The sequence below is a fragment of the Rhinopithecus roxellana genome, chromosome 2, assembly GCF_007565055.1.
Source record: "Rhinopithecus roxellana isolate Shanxi Qingling chromosome 2, ASM756505v1, whole genome shotgun sequence".
In the NCBI taxonomy this organism is placed as follows: domain Eukaryota; kingdom Metazoa; phylum Chordata; class Mammalia; order Primates; family Cercopithecidae; genus Rhinopithecus; species Rhinopithecus roxellana.
This window is the reverse complement of record NC_044550.1, coordinates 14,991,939-15,013,140: the sequence shown is the minus strand read 5'-3', so window position 1 is coordinate 15,013,140 and position 21,202 is coordinate 14,991,939. Positions and strand designations below refer to the sequence as shown.

The 21,202-nt window shown below is 39.7% G+C and overlaps 1 protein-coding gene across 1 annotated transcript; it reads right to left on the bottom strand.

The window, feature by feature from the left end:
- Positions 1 to 380: 380 nt before the first annotated feature.
- On the bottom strand, positions 381 to 20,134 carry CISD2 (CDGSH iron sulfur domain 2). The gene is made up of 3 exons (XM_030915093.1): positions 19,906 to 20,134; positions 3,516 to 3,730; positions 381 to 1,603 (listed from the first exon to the last, which is right to left on the bottom strand). Exons 1-3 carry the CDS (start codon positions 20,021 to 20,023, stop codon positions 1,514 to 1,516), a joined length of 423 nt encoding a protein of 140 aa, XP_030770953.1. The 5' UTR covers positions 20,024 to 20,134; the 3' UTR covers positions 381 to 1,513.
- Positions 20,135 to 21,202: the final 1,068 nt, after the last annotated feature.

Sequence of the window (21,202 nt, the reverse complement as noted above, 5' to 3'; positions counted from 1 at the left end):
AAGAAAGCAAAGTGAACTGAATGAATTGTATCTTAAATAGACTAAAGAAAAGTTTTTGTATTTGTCTTTTCTCAACTAAGCAGTTTCCATAGTGCCTAGCAAGGTCTCAGAAACACACTCAGTGCAGGGGGTTAAATGGTAACTCTTTCAGAACAGAAAGGATTCCCTACAGAGCCCAGCAGAGGCAGAGCACTATGTTGCCCAGCCTGGCCTTGAACTCCTGGGCTCCTGCACTGCAGCTATCCTTCCACCTCAATCTTCCCAGCAGTTGGGACTACAGGCCTGTGCCATGGCACCTGGCTAAGGATAGCTATTATGAGAGTAGTAATGTAAGATGAAACTAAAAAGACTCATAATAGTAGGATTAAAAAGTACAAACATTTTAAAGATTCTCCAGTACATTTATTGTGCAAACTTTTTTGTACAGTTGACCCTTACACGTGGGTTTGAACTGGGTGGGTACACTTATGTGCATACTTTTTTCAATCAAAAGCAGGTGAGGTCACACAGATCAGCATTCATGCATGGGATGTGAAACTCATGTGTATGGAGGGTCAATTGGAGGGCCAACCTTTCTACATATGGGTTCTGCAAGACTTTCTGTGGGACTTGCGTATGGGCAGATTTTGGTATACGTGCGGCCCTGGAACCAGTCCCCAGCGTATATGAGGGATGACTATATTTTAATGGTTTACAGTGTTAAAAAGAGAAAAATGTCCACGTAAGCACACAACACTGAACTATCATTTTAATATGAATTAATATGTCTTATGTTTATTACTAATTGATCTTCAAATTGCAGCAGCCCACGACTTTGGTTGTGAGTGTTCTTGCCATTCCATCCCAGCTGTCACTGAGTCAAATAGTTTAAAATATACACACACACAAACAGACACAAGCCTTTTGTAAAGTAAACAAATCTTTTATACTGTAAATAACTGTTCCTCAATGGAACTTTTTATATCCAGTTTACTTCTTTTCTAAAGCTAGGATATTCATATTAAATACACAACAATCTCTATGAAGCAGAGTCTATCTCTGTGAAAACACAAGTAATTCTTGATGGCAATATTTTTTTTAATTTATCTAAACAAATGAAGTTTGGGAGGCCAAAAGAAGAAAAACACACTTCAGATTATCAAAACCAAAAGAGATATAAAAAATATATATTTAACAATGTAGGTGGGAATTTTAAATACAAGATCCTGTTGAAAATATTGATATTCAAAGAAACAAACAGCTTTGGATTCATAGCCACAATTTAGGTTTTCCTAAATTAAAATCAGAAGTGATTTTATTGTTGGAAGATACATTAATTCTTTGAAGTCAGAATAAGAGGCTTGACAATTTAATTTCTAATTAAGTGACTGAATATACAAAGGATCAAATACAAACAGTAGTGCAGCAAGAAAATAAATTGGAAGAGATAATTGTTCAACCAGTAGTAATAATTAAGAACACAATTTTAAAATTTTCTATACACAAAGAATGAGAAAATATTGTTATAATATTATTATACTTCTTTCTTCTTCAGTATTAGTGGACCCACATTATCTCCTGTCAATTCATTGTGTTTATTATGTGAACCATCGCAGGCAGGAAACTAAAAAGAAAAAAGAATTACAAGTGTTATTTTTAAAATATGGTTCATTAGGTAGAAACATTTGTGAAATGCTCCCAGAAAGAAAGCATATCACTTGCTAAAAAAATCAGATCGTTTTCCTGAGTAATAGTTACATTCTACATCCAACTGAACCATATTCAAAATCTAACAATTTAAACAGTTACTTCATTATTTGCTTTAGATTTTAAATAAAAACCTATGAATGATTCCATATGATTGACTAAAACAGACAATAGGTTTAAAAGGGAATCAAATAAGTTCTTGGTCATTTGTGGAGTTTAAATTTCGAGCTCACCTATTGCTTAATTTTTAAAAAATGGAATTTAATTCAAAATAAATTATAATTTTTTCTTGCTATAAAACTCATGCATACCACACAATTTTTGAAAACAAAAATATATTTTAGGCTGGGTGCAGTAGCTCACGCCTGTAATCCCAACACTTTGGGAGGCAAAGATGGACAAATCACTTGACGTCAGGAGTTCAAGACCAGTCTAGCCAACATGGCAAAAGCCCATCTCTAACTAAAAATACAAAAGTTAGCTGGGCGTGGTGATGTGTGCCTATGTCTTGGATACCTGGGAGGCTGAGGTGGGAGAATTCCTTGAATCCAGGAGGTAGAGGTTGCAGTGAGCCGAGATCATGCCATTGTACTCCAGCCTGAGTGACAGAGCAAGACTCTGTCCCCCGCAAAAATAAATAAATAAAAATAAATTTTAAAGAATTTACTCATAACCCATCCAGATATAGGTAATAATAATTAACAGTTTGGTATATTTTTTCCTCTGCATTTACTGTGTGTATTCTTTTTTTTCTGTTTTTTTGTGAGACAGAGTCTCACCCTGTCGCCCAGGCTGCAGTGCAGTGGCGTGATCTCGGCTCACTGCAACCTCTGCCTCCCGGGTTCAAGCGATTCTCCTGCCTCAGCCTCCTTGAGTAGCTGGGATTACAGGCACGTGCCACCATGCCTGGCTAATTTTTTTTGTATTTTTTAGTGGAGACGGGGTTTCACCACGTTGGTCAGACTGTTCTTGAAACCCTAACCTCGTGATCCGCCTGCCTCGGCCTCCCAAAGTGCTGGTATTACAGGTGTGAGCCACTGCACCTGGCCTGTGTGTATTCATTTTTTAAACAAAATTGGTATCATACTGTAATATGCTTTCTTACTTATATCAGGATCTCATGTCATTATACATACTTTAAAAACATGATCGTTTCCCTTTTATCAGATATTTAGTTTATAGAAATTTTGCTATTACAAAGCTATGATGAACAATACTGTACTTAAAACCTCAAATAATCTATGACCAAGTGCAAGAAAACAGATTTTGTCAACTACTTATAGTACTTATCACTCCAAACTCCTTCCCACATTAAAAATCATCTATAATTGAGGCTATCATTTACTACTTCACATTATTAAAGCAGTTTACATATATCATCTCACTTCTCAAAAATATGTAATGTTGATGTATCAGGTTAAAACAAACAAACCCTGAAGATTAGAGATTAAAAATTAAGTAACTTGTCCAACCAAACTCATACTGTGACAAGTATCGTATTTGACCACTATTTACTATGACACCAAAGCTTTCTTCCACTAAACCTTATGTCATCTCTCAAAGAATGTGTATTTTAAAATACGTGTTACTCTAGATAAATGCCAAATATTGTGAAAGCATGAGATTTTTATTTTTCTTTGCTGTTCCAACTTTTCTAATGTAGGTAGTATCTATCATGACATGAAAACTTCAATTTAGGAATATGGTCTTTCAATATCAAATGTTACAGAAAATTCTTTCATCTTAAAGAACTTCAAAACTGGGAATTTAAGAGACAAAACAATCCTAGCACTGCAAAATTTTCGTGTACATGTAAACAGACATCTTACCGTTTTAGAACGCCAACACCTACAATAAGCTGCTTTAGCAAGACACAAATCTTCAATGTTTATTTCATTCACTACTTTCGGATTTTCCTTTTGTATTTTAAGATTAATCAAGCTATCCTTCTGTTGTTTTTTCTTCTGGAGGAATGGACGAACTGCAAGGTAGCCAAGAAGTGCGAGTACACCAAGGAAAGGCAATAACCGAAGCCATTCTGAAACTAAATATGTAGATTTGTCAGAATCTGCAGTGCTCTTGGAAAAGAATTCAAAATAGCATGTCTAGTTTCATCCTTGAGCTTATTCTTTATCTGTTACTTTTCACATTAATTTCTTTTTAATGGATCCATAAAACTGTGAATAACACAATAAAGCCAGTTCTGCCAAAGACCACCTTATTTTATTTATAATTTGAGACCAGTGAAACTAGAAACCTAACTTTCAGAAATAGGTTCCATTTCAAATATTCTATCTCATTGTTTACATCAAGTCTATTTGTGTTTGTCTATTTTTATTTTAGAAATTATGATTACTATAACTATAAACAAAATTCAATGTATGATATATTTTATAGGTTGAGAAAACATTTTAACTTTTATCTCCTTAATACTATGTCTAAAATCATACTACAGAATATCTGCAAAATTTTTACCACTGATTCATATTATCAGAGATAACATGTCCTCTGATGCTTTAAGGTACATTTTTGGTAAATGTTGCTAAAGAGCACTGAAATGTTGTGTAAAAGCTACTATTTTAAAGAATAAATTGAAGCTTTCTATGTTGAATGTTCTCATTTTAAGATGCATCTCATTCCATAAACTTCACTTAAAGCCTTTTGGAGTACCCAGTCTGTCTTAAGGGGACAGGGAATATAAGTGATAAAAATGCAACAGTCCCTATGCCTATGCAATAGTTCCCCATACCAGGAAACCAAGATAAACGTTTCAACACACATTTATCAAATGTCTGCTAGCGCCCTGCCTCTGATGTGCTCCTTTCTGTTCTTATAGAATTATCAGTTAACTTCCTTCACTGAATGCCTAATTTGATACCTTGCTAGGCACTATGTAGAAATAGATTAGTTGAGAAAAGAGAAAAACGGGAAATAATATGCTAATGCATGCTAATAAACATTAAAGATAAATGAACAGATTATGCTAAGAGTATAATGGCCCTAGCCCATTTAACACTATGTTAGCTTAAACAACCAAATGTGGTAGGTATCATTATTATCCCCATTTTACATGTGAGAAAACTATAGCCTACGCAGGTTTAGTCCAGGACAGCCTAAATCCAAAGCCTGTTGTCAGTTATCATGAATGAAACTCAATAGATCTAAAATTAAAATCTGTTCCTCTATTGGTAAAACTACTCTCAAGAGATAATAGTACTATTTAACTATTGAAAGACTTAATATGAACCCTTCCAAAATGGAATTATTTTTGATATAACATCATGCCAAAGAAATCTAAATGAAAAAACCTATTTATCTACCATTTGCATAGATGGCACCTGTAAGAGTGGGTGACAAAGAAGACACAATAAATGGTAACTTTTATTCAGAGATTATAGAGATTGGTGAGGAAGTACTAGCAACTTCTTTGAAAAAAATATTTTGCCAAATAACTTGACAATGCTATATGGCAAAAATCTTCGGGAATATAATCTTGTAGTTACCAGAATAAAACTCTGTAAAAGTATGAACTTCGTCTGCCATGTTGGCTGTTACATTTTCATAACCAAAGTGGAGACACTCCAAATAGGTACTTTGAGTGAATTAAAGCTCTGGAGATGACACAGAACTGCTTTTTGGGGGAGAAGGGGGCCTATGTATAAGATCTGTGCTACTCAATATGGGCACCACTAGCCATACTGTTAGATTTGTACCCAGTAGACTTGTAGAAACTGTCTTGAAATAATGGTTTATTACTTATAGTTCCCAAGAGGAGGAGATACACTATGCAATGCAGGGCCACATGAGAAGGTACTAGGGTTGATCAGGAGGAAGAAAGAGGAAAGGAAAAAAGCATGGGCACAGGCCTTTATTGTGGTTTCCATGGGAAAGGCAAGGCAGGAAACTGTTTAGGACTGGGTAGCTTGAATAATTTCAGTGGGTTCTGGGCAAAAGTAGTGGTCCCTAGTTGTCTTCTACCTATCCCTGGGGTGATTTAGGACAGGAGAGATACTGACTTCATGTGTAAGGGGTTAGATAAAGGAGGTGGTTGGGGGCATGGGTTTTGGATTAGTTGGTTTGCGTATGAAAGACATGCTCACAGGCAAGTTATTTAATATCTCTAGGAATTAAATAGTCTCCACAGCCAACAAGGCCCCTAAAAAATATTAAAGCATAACAAAATACAGAAAATTGAAAACGTGGTTAATATACACATATGGGCTGGGTGTGGTGGCTCACGCCTATAAGCCCAACACTTTGGGAGGCTGAGGAGGGCGGATCATGAGCTTAGGAGTTCGAGACCAGCCTGGCCAACATGGCAAAACCCCGTCTCTAATAAAAATACAAAAAATTATCCGGGCATGGTGGTAGGCGCCTGTAATTCCACCTACTTGGGAGGCTGAGGGAGGAGAACTGCTTGAACCCAGGAGGCAGAGGTTGCAGTGAGCCAAGATTGTGCCATCGCACTCCAGCCTGGCCAACAAGAGCAAGACTCTGTCTCAAAAACAAAACAACACAAAAAAAACCACATGTGGCTATTCACATGTAAATAAACTAAAATTAAGTAAAATGTAAAACACTGTTAAGACACACTGGTCACCTTTCAGAGGCTCAATAGCTAGCTACATGTGACTAGTGACTACCATATTGAACAGTACAGAGAACATTTCCATTACCACAAAGTTTTACTGGACAGTGCTGCTACAGATCATTGGCTCTATAAAGTGCCATCTCCACAGAATGGCAAGACTACCTTTCCAGCTTCAACTCCCACAAATATGGTCTCTTCATGTACCTGAAGCCAGTCAAGGCTATTGTCTAGTAAGCAGCCTTTCTGAGTTCTCTGCACATGGAGTTCCTTCTGTTTTATCTGACTAATTTGTATAGACCCTTCAGGACTAGAGTCAAATATTACTTCCCCCTGAGGTCTTCCTCAATTTCATAAAGCAGAATTAATCACTTCCTCCTGTGTTTCCAAGCTGCATTCCTCATGTTTCTGCTACCACACTACCATAATTACTTGTTTCTAAAGTTGTCTCTTCTATAAACCTATGAGAAAAGAAATTCTGTTCTACTCTTCCCGGCACAAAGTAGATGCCTCATATATGTTTAATGACTGACTTACAGATGGAATGAAAAAGTACAAATGTCACTTTCTCACTCACCATATTGTTCTATAATTTGTATTTACACTTATCTTCTAGGCAATGAATGTCTTAGCTCGCATTTGGCCCCAGTATCCAGTATGTAAGTTGAAACAGCAGTTTAAATGTTTATTCAATGTGGAATAACATTAAGTATTATTGTATATATTACAATATTTTAGAAGTCATAAAAGCTTAAATTTATCAAAAAGCAAGTGAATGCGAATATAAAGATGACAACCTTATTTATTTATTTTTGAGACAGGGTTTCACTTCCATTGCCCAGGCTGGAGTGCAGTGGTGCACTCTTGGCTCACTGCAACCTCCACCTCCCAGGCTCAAGCTATCCTCCTGCCTCTGCCTCCCAAGTAACTGAAACTACAGGAGCACACCACAACGTCTGGCTAATTTTTATATTTTTAGTAGAGATGGGGTTTCACTACGTTGGCCAGGCTGGTCTCGAACTCCTGACCTCAAGTGACCCGCCTGCCTCAGCCTCCCAAAGTCTTGGGATTACAGGCATAAGCCACCATGCCTGATTTTTTTGTACTGACTTTTTTGTATTGATACATAATAACTGTACATATTTATGGGGTACATGTGATATTTTGATACATGCAGACAATGTCTAATGCTCAAATCAGTGTAATTGGGATATTCATCACTTCAAACATTTATCATTTATATTAAGAACATTCCAAATTTTCTCTCCTAGCTATTCTGAAATATACACTAAAATTACTGGTAACAATAGTCACCTCATTATGCTGTTGAATACTAGAACTTTTCCTAGATAACTGTACTATAGTTCCCATTAACCAACCTCTCTTCATTTTCTGCTCCCTACCCTTCCTAGCCTCTGGTAATTACCATTTGAGTATCTCCATGAGATCAACTTTTTTAGCTCCCACATATGAATGAGTATGTAGAATATTTCTCTGTCAATTAAGGCTGATTTTATATGAAGAAAGATAAAATACAGAAAAATCAAACAAGAAACTTAAAAAAAAAATTTAAACCGTGCTAGTCTCATTGGATCTGTTTGATATATGTTCAGCTATTACAGATATTTTAGATACTTTGAAAGGAAAATATTACTAACTGTAAACAATGTGCAAAATAAAATAATTTTTTTTTTTTTTGAGACAGAGTCCCACTCTGTTGCCCAGGTTGGAGTGCAGTGTCAGCTCACTGCAACCTCTGCCACCTGGGTTCAAGCGATTCGCATGCCTCAGTGACCTCCCGAGTAGCTGAGATTATAGGTGCACGCCACCATGCCCGGCTAATTTTTGTATTTTAGTAGAGATGGGGTTTCACCATGTTGGTCAGGTTGGTCTCAAGCTCCTGACCTCAGATGATCAGCCCAGCCTGGCCTCTCAAAGTGCTGGGATTACAGGTGTGAGCCACCATGCCTGACCAAATAAAATAATTTAATTTGTTTGTTTGTTTTTATAATGAGGCAATCTCACTCTGTCACCCGGGCTGGAGTGCAGTGGCGTGATCTTGGCTCACTGCAACCTCTGCCTCCTGGGTTCAAGCGATTCCTGTGCCTCAGCCACCCAAATAGCTGGAATTATAGACATGTGCCACCACACCAAGCAAATTTTTGTATAAAATGATGTATTTTATTCAGTACACATTTATTTTTGTCTTAGGATTATAAAAAATAACATTGACGTATTTATTTGGTAAATTTATCTCTTTTTTAGTATGTAAATACATAGGCTGTAAATGCTTTAAAAATAAGGCTATATTGTATTTTTTACTTAATGGTATGTTAGATTATTATATTATTTCCCCAATTTCTTAATATCAGTTGGAAACATAAATTTTAATGGCTGCATCTACCTATCATGTTCCCCAATCACAATATAAGAGATACAAGGGGGCCAGGTGTGGTGGCTCACGCCTGTAATCCCAGCACTTTGGGAGGCTGAGGTGGGCAGATCACTTGAAGTCAGGAGTTTGTCACGAGCCTGGCCAATATGGTGAAATCCCGTCTCGACTAAAAATACAAAAAATTAGCTGGGCGTGGTGGCGTGTGCCTGTAATCCCAGCTACTCAGCAGGCTGAGGCAGGAGAATTGCTTAAATCCCGGAAGCAGAGGTGGCAGTGAGGCCAGATCTCGCCACTGCACTCCAGCCTGGGAGACAGAGAAGAGACTATTCCAAAAAAAAAAAAAAAAAAAAAAAAGAAAGAGGAAAACAAACAAAAAAAAAAAAACAAAAAGAGAGATACAAGGGCAGGGACCTTATTTGTCTGATCACCTGTGTCCCCAGTGCCTATATAATGTCTGGCTCAATTTATTTAACTTACTTTTAACTTACTTTTGTTTGAAGTGTAATTTACAGTTCAGTTTATTGAGGGTGTGTGTGTGTGTGTGTGTGTGTGTGTGTTTTCCTTTTTTGAGATGGAGTCTCGCTCTGTTGTCCAGGCTGGAGTGCAGTGGCATGATCTTGGCTCACTGCAACCTCTGCCTCCCAGGTTTAAGCGATTCTCCTGCCTCAGCCTCCCGAGTAACTAGGATTACAGGCGTCTGACAAAACGCCCTGCTAATCTTTGTATTTTTAGTAGAGATGGGGTTTCACATGTTGGCCAGACTCTCAAACTCCCATCTGCCTGCCTCAGCCTCCCAAAGTGCTGAGATTACAGGCTTGAGCCACCGCACCTGGCCAAGCTCTGTGTTTGGTAAGCACTAAGTTGGATGAGTTTTAGAACTATATGGACCTATAAACACCACCTAAGACAAAATATATTTCCATTGCCCCAGAAAGTTTGCTCTTGTAGTACCTTTCCAGTCAATCCCCCCTTTCTGATTTTTATTAAGTGCTTACTAAACATTTTCTGAAAGAAGTAATCAATTTCTCATTGTTAAACAGTTTTTTACTATATAATTATTACTATAAAATTAAATATTTACCATGTAATTATTAAGTATCTACTAATATGGTTTGGCTCTGTGTCCCCTTCCAAATCTTATCTCAAATTGTAATCCCCATAATCCCCACATCAAGGGAGGAACCTGGTGGGTGGTGATTAGATAATCAAGGGAATCTCCCCCATGCTTTTCTCCTGATAGTGAGTTCTCATGAGATCTGGTTTTAAAATGGGCTCTTCCTGCTTTGCTCTTCACTCTTCTCTCCTGCCTCCTTGTGAAGAAGGTGCCACATGCGTAACTGTGAGTCAATTAAACTTATTTATTTTATAAATTACCCAGTTTGGGGTAGTATTTTTATGTTTTTATTTATTTATTTTATAGCAGTGTGAAAATACAGTAAATTGCTACAACAGAGAGTTGGGTACTGCTATAAAGATACCCTGAAAATGTGGAAGCAATTTTGGAACTGGGTAACTGGCAGAGGTTGGAACACTTCAGAGTGCTCAGAAGACAGTAAGATGTGGGAAGTTTGGAACTTCCTAGAGATTTGTTGAACGGTTTTGACCAAAATGCTGATAGTGATATGCACAATAACATCCAGGCTGACGTGGTCTCAGATGGAGATGAGGAACTTATTGGGAAATGGAGCAAAGGTCACTCTTGCTATGCTTTAGCAAACAGACTGGTGGCATTTTGTCCCTGCCCAAGAGGGCTATGAAACCTTTAACTTGAGAGAGAGATGATCTGAAATAGGAACTTAGGTTTAAAGGGAAGCAGAGCATAAAAGTTTGGAAAATTTGCAGCCTGATAATGCAATAGAAAAGAAAAACCCAGCTGGGTGCTGGTGGCTCACGCCTGTAATCCCAGCACTTTGGAAGGCTGAAAGGGTGAATCATGAGGTCAAAAGATTGAGACCATCCTGGCCAACATGGTAAAACCCCATCTCTACTAAAAATACAAAATTAGCTGGGCATGGTGGCATGTGCCTGTAGTCCCACCTACTCGGGAGGCTGAGGCAGGAGAATCACTTGAACCCAGGAGGCGGAGGTTGCAGTGAGCTGAGATCACGTCACTGCGTTGCAGCCTGGGTGACAGTGGGAGACTCTGTCCCTCCCCTGCCAAAAAAAAAAAAAAAAGAAAAATCCATTTGTGGGGAGAAATTCAAGCTGGCTACAGAAATCTGCATAAGTAACAAGGAGCCAAATATTAATTACCAAGACAATGGGGAAAATGTCTCCAGGGCATGTCAGAGGTCTTCACATGAGGCCCTTCCATAACAGGCCCAGAGGCCTAGAAGGAAAAAATGGTTTTGTGGGCCTGGCCCAGGGCTTTGCTGCTTTGTGCAGTATTGGGACTTGACGCCCTGTGTCCCAGCCATGGCTAAAAGAGGCCAACATACAGCTTGGGCCATTGCTTCAGAGGGTGCAAGCCCCAAGCCTTGGTGACTTCCATGTGGTGTTGGGCCTGCGGGTGCACAGAAGTCTAGAATTGAGGTTTGGGAACTTCACCCTAGATTTCAAAGGATGTATGAAAACACCTGGATGTCCAGGCAGAAGTCTACTGCAGGGATGGAGCCTTCATGGAGAACCTCTGCTAGGGCAGTGCAAAGGGGAAATGTGGGGTTGGAGCCCTCACACAGAGTCCCCACTGGGTCACTGCCTAGGAGCTGTGAGAAGAAGGCTACCTGCTCCAGACCCCAGAATAGTAGATCTAACAACAGCTTGTACCATGCATCCAGAAAAGCTGCAGGCATTCAATGCCAGCCCATGAAGGAGCTGCCCAAGGCCATGGGAGCCTACCCTGGCATCAGTGTGCTCCAGATGTGACATGGGGTCAAGGGAGAACATTTTAGAACTTTATGATTTAATGACTACCCCACTGGATTTCAGACTTGCATGGGTCCTGTGGCCTCTTTGTTTTGGCCAATTTCGCCCATTTGGAATACGTGTTTTTACCCAATGCCTGTACTGCCATTGTATCTTAAAAGGAATTAACATTTTATTTTACTGGCTCATAGGTGGAAGGGACTTGCCTTGTTTCAGATGAGATTTTGTATTGTGAACTTTTGAGTTAATGATGAAATGAATTAAGACTCTGGGGGACTGTTGGGAAGGCATGATTGGTTTTGAAATGCAAAATGGATGTGAAATTTGGGAGGGGCCAGGGATGGAATAATATGGCTTGGCTCTGTGTCCCCACCGAAATCTCACCTCTTATAATCCCCATAATTTCCACATGTTGAGGGAGGAAACTGGTGAGAGGTGATTGGATCATGGGGGTGGTTTCTCCATGCTGTTCGCATGAGATCTGGTTTTATAAGGGGCTCTTGTCCTTTTACTCTTCACTCTTCTCTATCCAGCTGCCTTGTGAAGGTGTCTGCATTCCCTTCCACCATGACTGTAAGTTTTCTAAGGCCTACCTACCCATGCAGAACTGTGAGTCAACTAAAACTCTTTCCTTTATAAATTACCCACTCTTGGTTATTATCTTTTTTTTTTTTTTCAGATGGAGTCTCACTCTGTCACCAGGATGGAGTGCAGTGGCGCGATCTTAGCTCACTGCAATCTCTGCCTCATGGGTTCAAGTGATTCTCCTGCGTCAGCCTCCTGAGTAGCTGGGATTACAGGTGTGCACCACCACACCCAGCTAATTTTTTTGTATTTTTAGTACAGACGGGGTTTCACCATGTTGACCAGGATGGTCTTGATCTCCTGACCTCGTGATCTGCCTACCTCGGCCTCTCAAAGTGCTGGGATTACAGGTGTGAGCCACAGCACCTGGCCTCTTGAGTAGTATCTTTATAGCAGTGTGAAAACAGACTAATACACCTACTATGTAGAGATACTGTGCTAAATGCAAATACAGTAGCTGTCTTATTTATCTCTATGTAACCAGAGCTTAGTAATTTGCACAGAACAGGACTTCAGTAAACAACTAATTCAGTTTATCTGTGGTGTAAATCCAGATTTTCATATACTTGGAACCAGGTTTCTTTTGTCTGTAAAGCAGGAATAACAAATGTAAGTTCATTTGTTCAACAGTATTTACTTAGTACCCACCACACTCCACAAATTGTACTATATGGGGATACCAGCTAATAGTTAGATAAGGTCCCTTCTCTCATAGGGTATATATTTCAGAGGAGAGAGACAATAAACAAGTGAATAAACAAGATGATCACAGACTGTAGTAACTGTTATAAAGGAAATAAAGGATGACATAAGAGAAAAACTAACCTGAGGCAAAGCAGTAGGTTGGCTGTAATTTTAGGTAAGGGGTCAGGGAAGATTTCTGAAAAAAGAACCTTTAAGCAGAGACCTAAAGAATGAAAAGCCAGAAGCTCAAGCACTTGAGAACAAAATTTTCAAGGCACAGAGAAAAGTAAAGTCTCCTAACTTCATAGGATTGTTGGGAGAAATGAATGAAGTAGGAATCCACTCAGTAAAAACTACAGAACACAAATCAAACTATTAATGCATTCTGCCTTAAAACTATATGGTTAGGTAAATATTTGTCTCCTCCCCAACTAAACAAAAAATTCCTAACTCCCTACCCTTTAACAGAGACTTACATAAACCAAGACTTCAGTAAGTTTTAGCCTAATTGAGTTTGTACTCCAATAAACTGGCATTTGAGATAATTCCTACAAGGTCTGGACTTATTTGCCTTTGTTCATGGCTTATGAATAATAACAGTATAAGTTAAAATACAGTAAGACTACTTAAAATATTTAAGAAAAAAACTTTCAGCACTTTCTAAAATTGTAATACCTCACTCACATGTGTCAAGTGATGGGACATGTACTGAAGATACAAAAATTATAAAACACAGTCCCTATCAGAAAGGAGCTTGCCATTTAGAATGGAATACAGACCTATAAAAAACGATTATAGTACTGTGTAGTATGTGCAATCATACAGAAGCAACGCAGAGGTACAAGTTATTCACTCTTTACCAGGATGAGCAAAAACTGTACAGGTTTTGATACTTAAATAGGTTTCTGAAAGATGAAGAGTACAGAAGTTCATGGGAATATGGGAGGAGGAGCTTCAATCCATGCCGAGGAAGCTGCATAGGCAAAGGTACAGAGATATGACATACATTAAGTGTCTGGGAAACTAAGCACTACAGTACTGCCAGAATTTAATGAAAGGGAACTGTAGAACTAAACAGGTGCCATATGATGATAAGCTCTGATATTCAACAGGTAAGTAGGAATCTACCCTATGTGTAACAGGAAACCACTGAAATATATGAATATTAACCTAACTAGGAAATTGTTCACCTATGAAGTCACTCTGATATCAGATGGAAGATGTATTAGAGGGCCACAGAATAGTGGAGAGGGCTAGTGGAAGAAGACAAGGCAAAACAACCTGTTGGAAATCCATGGAAATAGTCTGAAAGAAAATAGTTTGAGATAAAACTAAGGCAGTGGCATTAAAGCAGAGAAGAGAGAACAAATGTGAGCAGTAGTCTCTACTAGGATTCCCTAAACTGCAGAGAACAATGTGTTTGTGCTTGCATTTTCGTTTTCTTTTTTAACTTAAAACAACAGAAACGTATTCGCTCACAGTTCTAGTGGCGACAAGTCAAAAATCAAGGTGTCAGCATAGCTGGTTCCTTCTGGAGGATCTGAGAGAGAAGCTGTGGTGTCCCTTAGCTTGTAGGCCTATCACCCCAATCACTGCCTCCATCTTCACATGGTGTTCTCCCTTTGTGTGTGCCCAAATTTCCTTTTTAAAATATTTTAATATAATTTCGACTTTTATTTTAGGTTGAGGGGGTAAACGTGCAGGTTTGTCACATGGGTATATTGTGTGATGCTGAGGTTGGGGGTATGACTGATCCCCTCACCTAGGTAGTGAGCATTGTACCCAATAGTTTCAACCCTGGCCTTCTGCCTCCTTCCCCTTTAGCAGTTCCCAGTGTCTACTGTTGCCATCTTTATGCCCGTGAATACTCAATGTTTAGCTCCCAGTTATAAGAGTACGTGTTATTTGGTTTTCTATTTCTCTGTTAATCTCCTTAGGATAATGGTCTCCAGCTGCATCCATATTGCTGCAAAGGATAAGATTTTGTTCTTTTTTCCATTTTGCCAATTTTTTTTTTCTTTTTTTGAAGACAGAGTTTCACTCTGTTACCCAGGCTGGAGTGTAGTGGCACAATCTCAGCTCACTGCAACCTCGCCTCCTGGGTTCAAGTGATTCTCCTTCCTTGGCCTCCTGAGAAGCTGAGAATACAAGTGTGCACTATCACACCCAGCTAATTTTTGTATTTTTAGTAGAGATGGGGTTTCACCATGTTGGCCAGGCTGGTCTCGAACTCCCAACCTAAAGTGATCTGCCCGCCTCAGCTTCCCAAAGTGGTGGGATTAAAGGCATGAGCCACTGTGCCTGGCCTGTTTTGCCAGTTTTTAAATATGAATTGTTCATCTTCTTATCGAGCTCCATACTGAGCAAGGACCTAATATTCATAATGAACTTTAGGTCCCATTTTAAAAAAAAATTTATTATTATACTTTCAGTTCTAGGGTACATGTGCACAATGTGCAGGTTTGTTACATATGTATACATCTGCCATGTTGGTGTGCTGCACCCATTAACTCGTCATTTACATTAGTTGTATCTCCTAATGTTATCCCATTTTTTTCTAAGAGACGGTTTCGCTCTGCCACCTAGGCTGGAATGCAGTGTCACAACTCAAGCAATTATCTTGCCTCAGCCGTCCATGTATCCCGCTATTAAGATAATTAACAGGACCAAAAAGGAAGAATGAAAGAACCAGCACCAACAGAGAAACAAAATCTAGGCCATGCGCAGTGGCTCACACCTGTAATTCCAGCACTTTGGGAGGCTGAGGTGGGTGGATAGCTTGAGCTCAGGAGTTCAAGACCAGCCTGGGCAACATGGCAAAACCCCACCTCTAAAAACAGATACAAAAAAATGAGGCAGGTGTAGTGGCGTGCACTTGTAGTACTAGCTACTCAAGAGGCTGCGGTGGGAGGATCGCTTGAGCTTGCTAAGTCGAGGCTGCAATGAGTGGGTCGAGATCATGCCACCTTCACTCCAGCCTGGGCAACAGAGTGAAACCCTTTTTCAAAAAAGAAAGCCAAAATCTAGTCAGAAAAGAAAATTTCAAAGCAACTTGAATAGCTAATTTGGTTAGGCTTTGTGTCCCCACTGAAATCTCATTTTGAATTATAATCCCCATATGTCAAGGGAAAGACCAGGTGGAGGTAATTGGATTATGGGTGTGGTTTCCCCCATGCTGTTCTTGTGATACTGAGTGAGTTCTCATGAGATCTGATGGTTTTATAAGGGGCTCTTCCTCCTTTGCTTGGCACTACTTCTTCCTGCCATGATGTGAAGAAAATGCCTTGTTTTCCCTTCACCTTCCTCCATGATTGTATGTTTACTGAGGTCTCCCCAACCATGCTGAACTGTGAGCGGATTAAACGTCTTTCATTTATAAATTACCCATTCTTGCACAGTTCTTTATAGCAGTATAAAAACGGACTAATATGGTAGCTAGCAATTTTAACATAAATTTTCTGAAAGTTTAGACACTGTTAAAACGAAGTATCTCCTTCGGGAAACAGAATTAGGTTTAACCTTTTATTATATATAATAATACAGGCTAGCTATAACACCTATTCAAGACATATAAATACTATTATTAAAACTTTTTTTAACGTACCCATAGACAAACTCGGATCTCAATGAGGAATTACATTCCATAGAACTAGAACAGAAATTTTCCATTTCAAATTTTCAAACATCTACATATAATATAGCCGTATCATCTTATGATACCATAAAAATAACACTGGCAGCTTGGTTGCTGGTTATTTTATAACGTATTTTCTCATTTATCATTTGTAGCTAAACACAAAAATTATTTCTATTTCTTAACTATTGAAAAGATAAAATACATTGAAGGCATGGCTTTACTATCACCACTTAAAACCTAAGGTAGGGCTGGACGCAGTGGCTCACACCTGTAATCCCAGCACTTTGGGCGGCCGAGGCAGGCGGATCACCTGAGGTCAGGAGTTCGAGACCAGACTGGCCAATACGGTAAAACTCTGTCTCTACTAAAAATACAAAAAATTAGCCAGGCATGGTGGCACACGCCTGTAATCCCAGCTACTCAGACGGCTGAGGCATAAGAATTGCTTGAACCCAGGAGGCAGAGGTTGCAGTGAGCTGACACTGCACTCCAGCCTGGGCAACAGAGACTCCCTCTCAAAAAACCAAAACAAAACAAAAACCTAAATTAAACATAAATTAGCTAATCACAATAATTTATCTTGAACGCCTCACTCTTGAAAATGTGACAAAGATAGATAAGTTGTTTCTGATAGTTAAGAATTGCCTGTACTTAACTAGTATATGGTCATTAAAGATCTCCATGTGTTTTCTAAGAATGCAGAGTCATCATAAAAGAGTCAATTGCTTTAAAAAAAAAAAACTAATTTCAATAGGGAAGGAAATGTAGGCAATAATAATGTGAACTCTACTGTTTTTTGCTCCAATTTTCATAAAAGAAAATGGAAATATTTTTTGGTCTCCTAGACACTTTAAACAATTGCTAAAAAGTTGTCTTCCAGGTTTTTATTTTAACAAAAGTCTACATTATGGATTCTACATGTAACTCATTTAAGAAAGCCAAATGTCATTAACTACTACAATCTATTCAGAATGGGAGACCAAGAGTAGAAAGTAGCCACTGAAATTTTTCTTCTATAATACTCCAAAATAAACCCTGAAATTGTTTCATCCAACCCAAAAAGGGCTCTTTTTTTTCATAAACCAGTTATTACAGGTATGTTCATGTTTCCTAAACAAACCAGCAATAAAATGAGAACTATTACCTATAGCCACATTGTAATGGGACTTAAGTTAAATGTATGTTATTAAAATACTTCTCAGAATGGTCATTATTTCTGAGAATCAGTCTTCATATTAAATATTTAACACCTTTAAAGAGGAAGTTACTATATATTCTTGATTTAAGAGGGAAAAAGTTTTGGTTGAGTTTTCTTAATGTCTTTAATAGGAATTAAATATTTGTTGACACTAGGGATCCTCGAGAAAAGAAAGCACACTTCTAAAATCTAGCCATTAAATCTAGTTTCATACTTTCTAATTTTCTTCAATTATACTTGATTTACAGAAAATTGAAACTCATATAAATGCAGCCACCATCTGGAAAAAACATAAGTAATTCATTGGACATTTTCCTTTCTTGACCGTTAAAAACTCCTCAATAGTTAACTTATGTAAATTAGTAAGAGGGTAAGTTGACAAAAGGGTACAAATGTCACAAAAACCAGGCCAATACCGTTTTGGCCTGGTATTGCTATTTAAGTGAAGACATCCAAAAGGGAGAAATACAACTGGTATTTGTTTACTTGCCAATGAACTATTACATAGTGAATTTTAAAAAACAGAAACATTTCTAATTTCCAGTTGTAAGGGAATGAATAGTTAGGCCCATTGTGATGTTAAAACTAAAATCAGCATTTAGTTGTCAGGGAAAAAATGAGGATTACATTAAAATATATAAGGTTCTTAAGTAAAAGAAGTGGGGAAAGTCAAAATTGTATGGAATTGCTGCAATTCTGTCAGAGTAAACTGGTAGGATCAAAAGATTTTGATGTTTATAAACACTTGATGTAAAACGTTTTTCATTTTATTTTACTTTTGCATTGCTTCTGATGTTTAGATGTTCCTTTTTAATGTTTATTATTGTTACCATGCTTTCTATTCAATTGCATATTTTCTACTAAAACTCTTAATATTTAAAAAATATTAAAATCTCACAATCCACTCAACAGAGCGGCTGTCTGAGCATAATTCAATTGATCTCTAGATTTGGAAGAGAATTTGTCATCTAGTTTATCCCTTCTAAATCTATCGACCACCCATCACCAGAGTCTTTTTGTTTGTTTTCTTCATCTTTGAGAGGGGCTATTACCAAAGCACCACATTTGTTTGGGGAAAACATTCTTTAATTTAAAAAAAAAAAAAATCTTCCTTAGACTGAAATTTACCTCCCAATAACTTTCACTAATTTGGTTAATTTGGTATCAGTTCTATATTTTAGTCTACACAAATCTTATTTTTCTTCTACCAGACAGCGGTGCGATTGCTGTATTTTAGGTCAGGTACTATGGATCTTCAGAACGTTCCCGGCGAAGCAACCCTATTTACCTCAGAATTATCTTAATTAATGTTTGCACTTCCTGATAACCTATGACACAGGAGTTCAATACTTGTTGATGTCTTCACCATCGGTCTGAGTTCCATTTAGAATATCCCCCTTACAACGAAACTCGGTCTGAGTTCCGTTTAGAAATATCCCTCTTAACAATGAAATGCTTGTAACTCAACACCATCTCCCAAGTGTTGACTGCATTCTGGAGATTTTCATCCTTTAGATGTGAAATCCTCATGAGTTCTGTGGGTTAAGTGAGGGCCCTTAAGTATAGAACGTTACATATATTCACTAAATTTCATTTTCTAAGATTTCACCCCCATACCGGCCTTCGAATACTTTCTTGGGTAAGGTACCTTTCTTCCAACTTAAGTTCCCTCAGTAGGCCCGGGGACCTAGAAACGGAGGTGACCGCAAATACCCCCACGATAGGTCAATTCTAACCTGAGGGAATGGAGGTTATCTCCTAATTTCGTTACTAAATAAAACGGTCATATACGTGTTACGTGTAAGTCTATATTTCTCTCCCACACACTCCCACCCAACCCACATGCTGAGGCTACAACCCAGCCGATAGCTGGGGCTGCCTGTTACATGAGGCCTTAGATAACGACAACTTATCTTGCTTTAAAGTAAACAAGTACGCTACAGAGCCCGATGAGCAGGGCAGGAGATGAAAGAGACCGGCCTGCTCCCAACTCAGCACCTTCTCTGCAAAAACCTGGTATCTTGCCACGGAATGACACCGGAGACAACTCCGAGGACAAAAGACCCTGGCACATCAAGCACCTGGATGCAGCCTCACAGGCGTTTCCCCAGGCAGCTGCGCCTGCGCGCGCCCACCTTCCTCTGCGCGCGGGGATCACGTGCCAGGCGCCGAACTCCGTTCCGCCCCTTGGCCCTAGGATTCTTAAGCCTCCTTCCCCTGCTTGGCCAGCGTGCAAGGATGGGGACTGGCTGATCGGGGAGGATTACCTGTGAGCCTAGCGAACCCGGTAATGCTTTCAGGAACTGGGAGCCGCTTCAGATATGCGGGGAGCTGCACCTTCACGATGCGGGCCACGCTCTCCAGCACCATCCTGGCCAGCGGCATCCACTCCTCTCCTGAGCCCCCTCCGCTCTGGCCAAGCTGCAGCGCCTGCGCCGAGGGCGGAAGCGGCTGGCGGGCACTCGCGGCCTCGGCCTGGGCGGCGGGCGGGGCGGCGGGCCCTGGGAGAGGTGACCTGCCGGGCGCCGATTGGCGGCGGGCTTGTGACGTACGCTCGCGGCGGACTGCGGAGCCGCGGGAACCGGCGGGTAGCGAGGCCCTCCTCGGAATCTCGCATGAAGGTGGCCACCCTGTTGGGCCTTTAACGTCTGTAGATGTTGGAGACCCGCAGAAAGGATACTGTGTACGATGAGTTAAGCATGTGAGAGTGCTTTCTAACCGGAAAGTGCCTTTCAAAAGTGAGTCTCTTGCTGTCTCTACTTCGTCCCCTCTCGCCCCGCCTCTTCCCCTACAGTTTGGGTGCTGTGGCCCTAGGGTTGCATAGTCGTCCATGAGTATCCTCGCCCTACCCAGACCCCCGTGCCTAAGTTTACTCTTTCACCCCAAAAGCCAGGCTTAAAAAAATAAAAATTAAAGTATTTTAACTAAACCAGGAACTGCTTACATCTCTGCCCCTTGACAACTTAACTGCAGTCCTGACTCCAAAAACCTTCTCTCGTTTTTGCTACTCAGAGAAGATTCATAGTAGTCCTTCCTTAGATATTTTCACTTCCTTTCCCTTCGGGAAAGTGGTAAAAGAATCTAAAGCCGATCGGGCGTGGTGACTCAGCCTGTAATCCCAGCACTTTGGGAAGCCGAGGCGGGTGGATCACGAGGTCAGGAGTTCGAGGCCAGCCAGGCCAAGATGGTGACACCCCGTCTCTACTAAAAATACAAAAATTAGCCGGGCGCGGTGGCGGGTGCCTGTCCCAGCTACTCGGGAGGCTGAGGCAGGAGAATCGCTTGAACCAGGGAGGAGGAGGTTGCAGTGAGCGGAGAATGTGCCACTGCACTCTAGCCTGAGCGACAGAGCAAGACTCCGTCTCAAAAAAGAAAAACGAAAACAAAAGAGTCTAAAGTCTCATGTACGGTTTTATGTTGCAAGGCTTCTGCTAAAGTCTAGAGCAGGGGGTCCAATCTTATGGCTTCCCTAGGCCACACTGGAAGAATAATTGTCTTGGGCCACACATAAAATACACTAACACTAATGGTAGCTAATGAGCTTTAAAAAAAAATCTCATAATG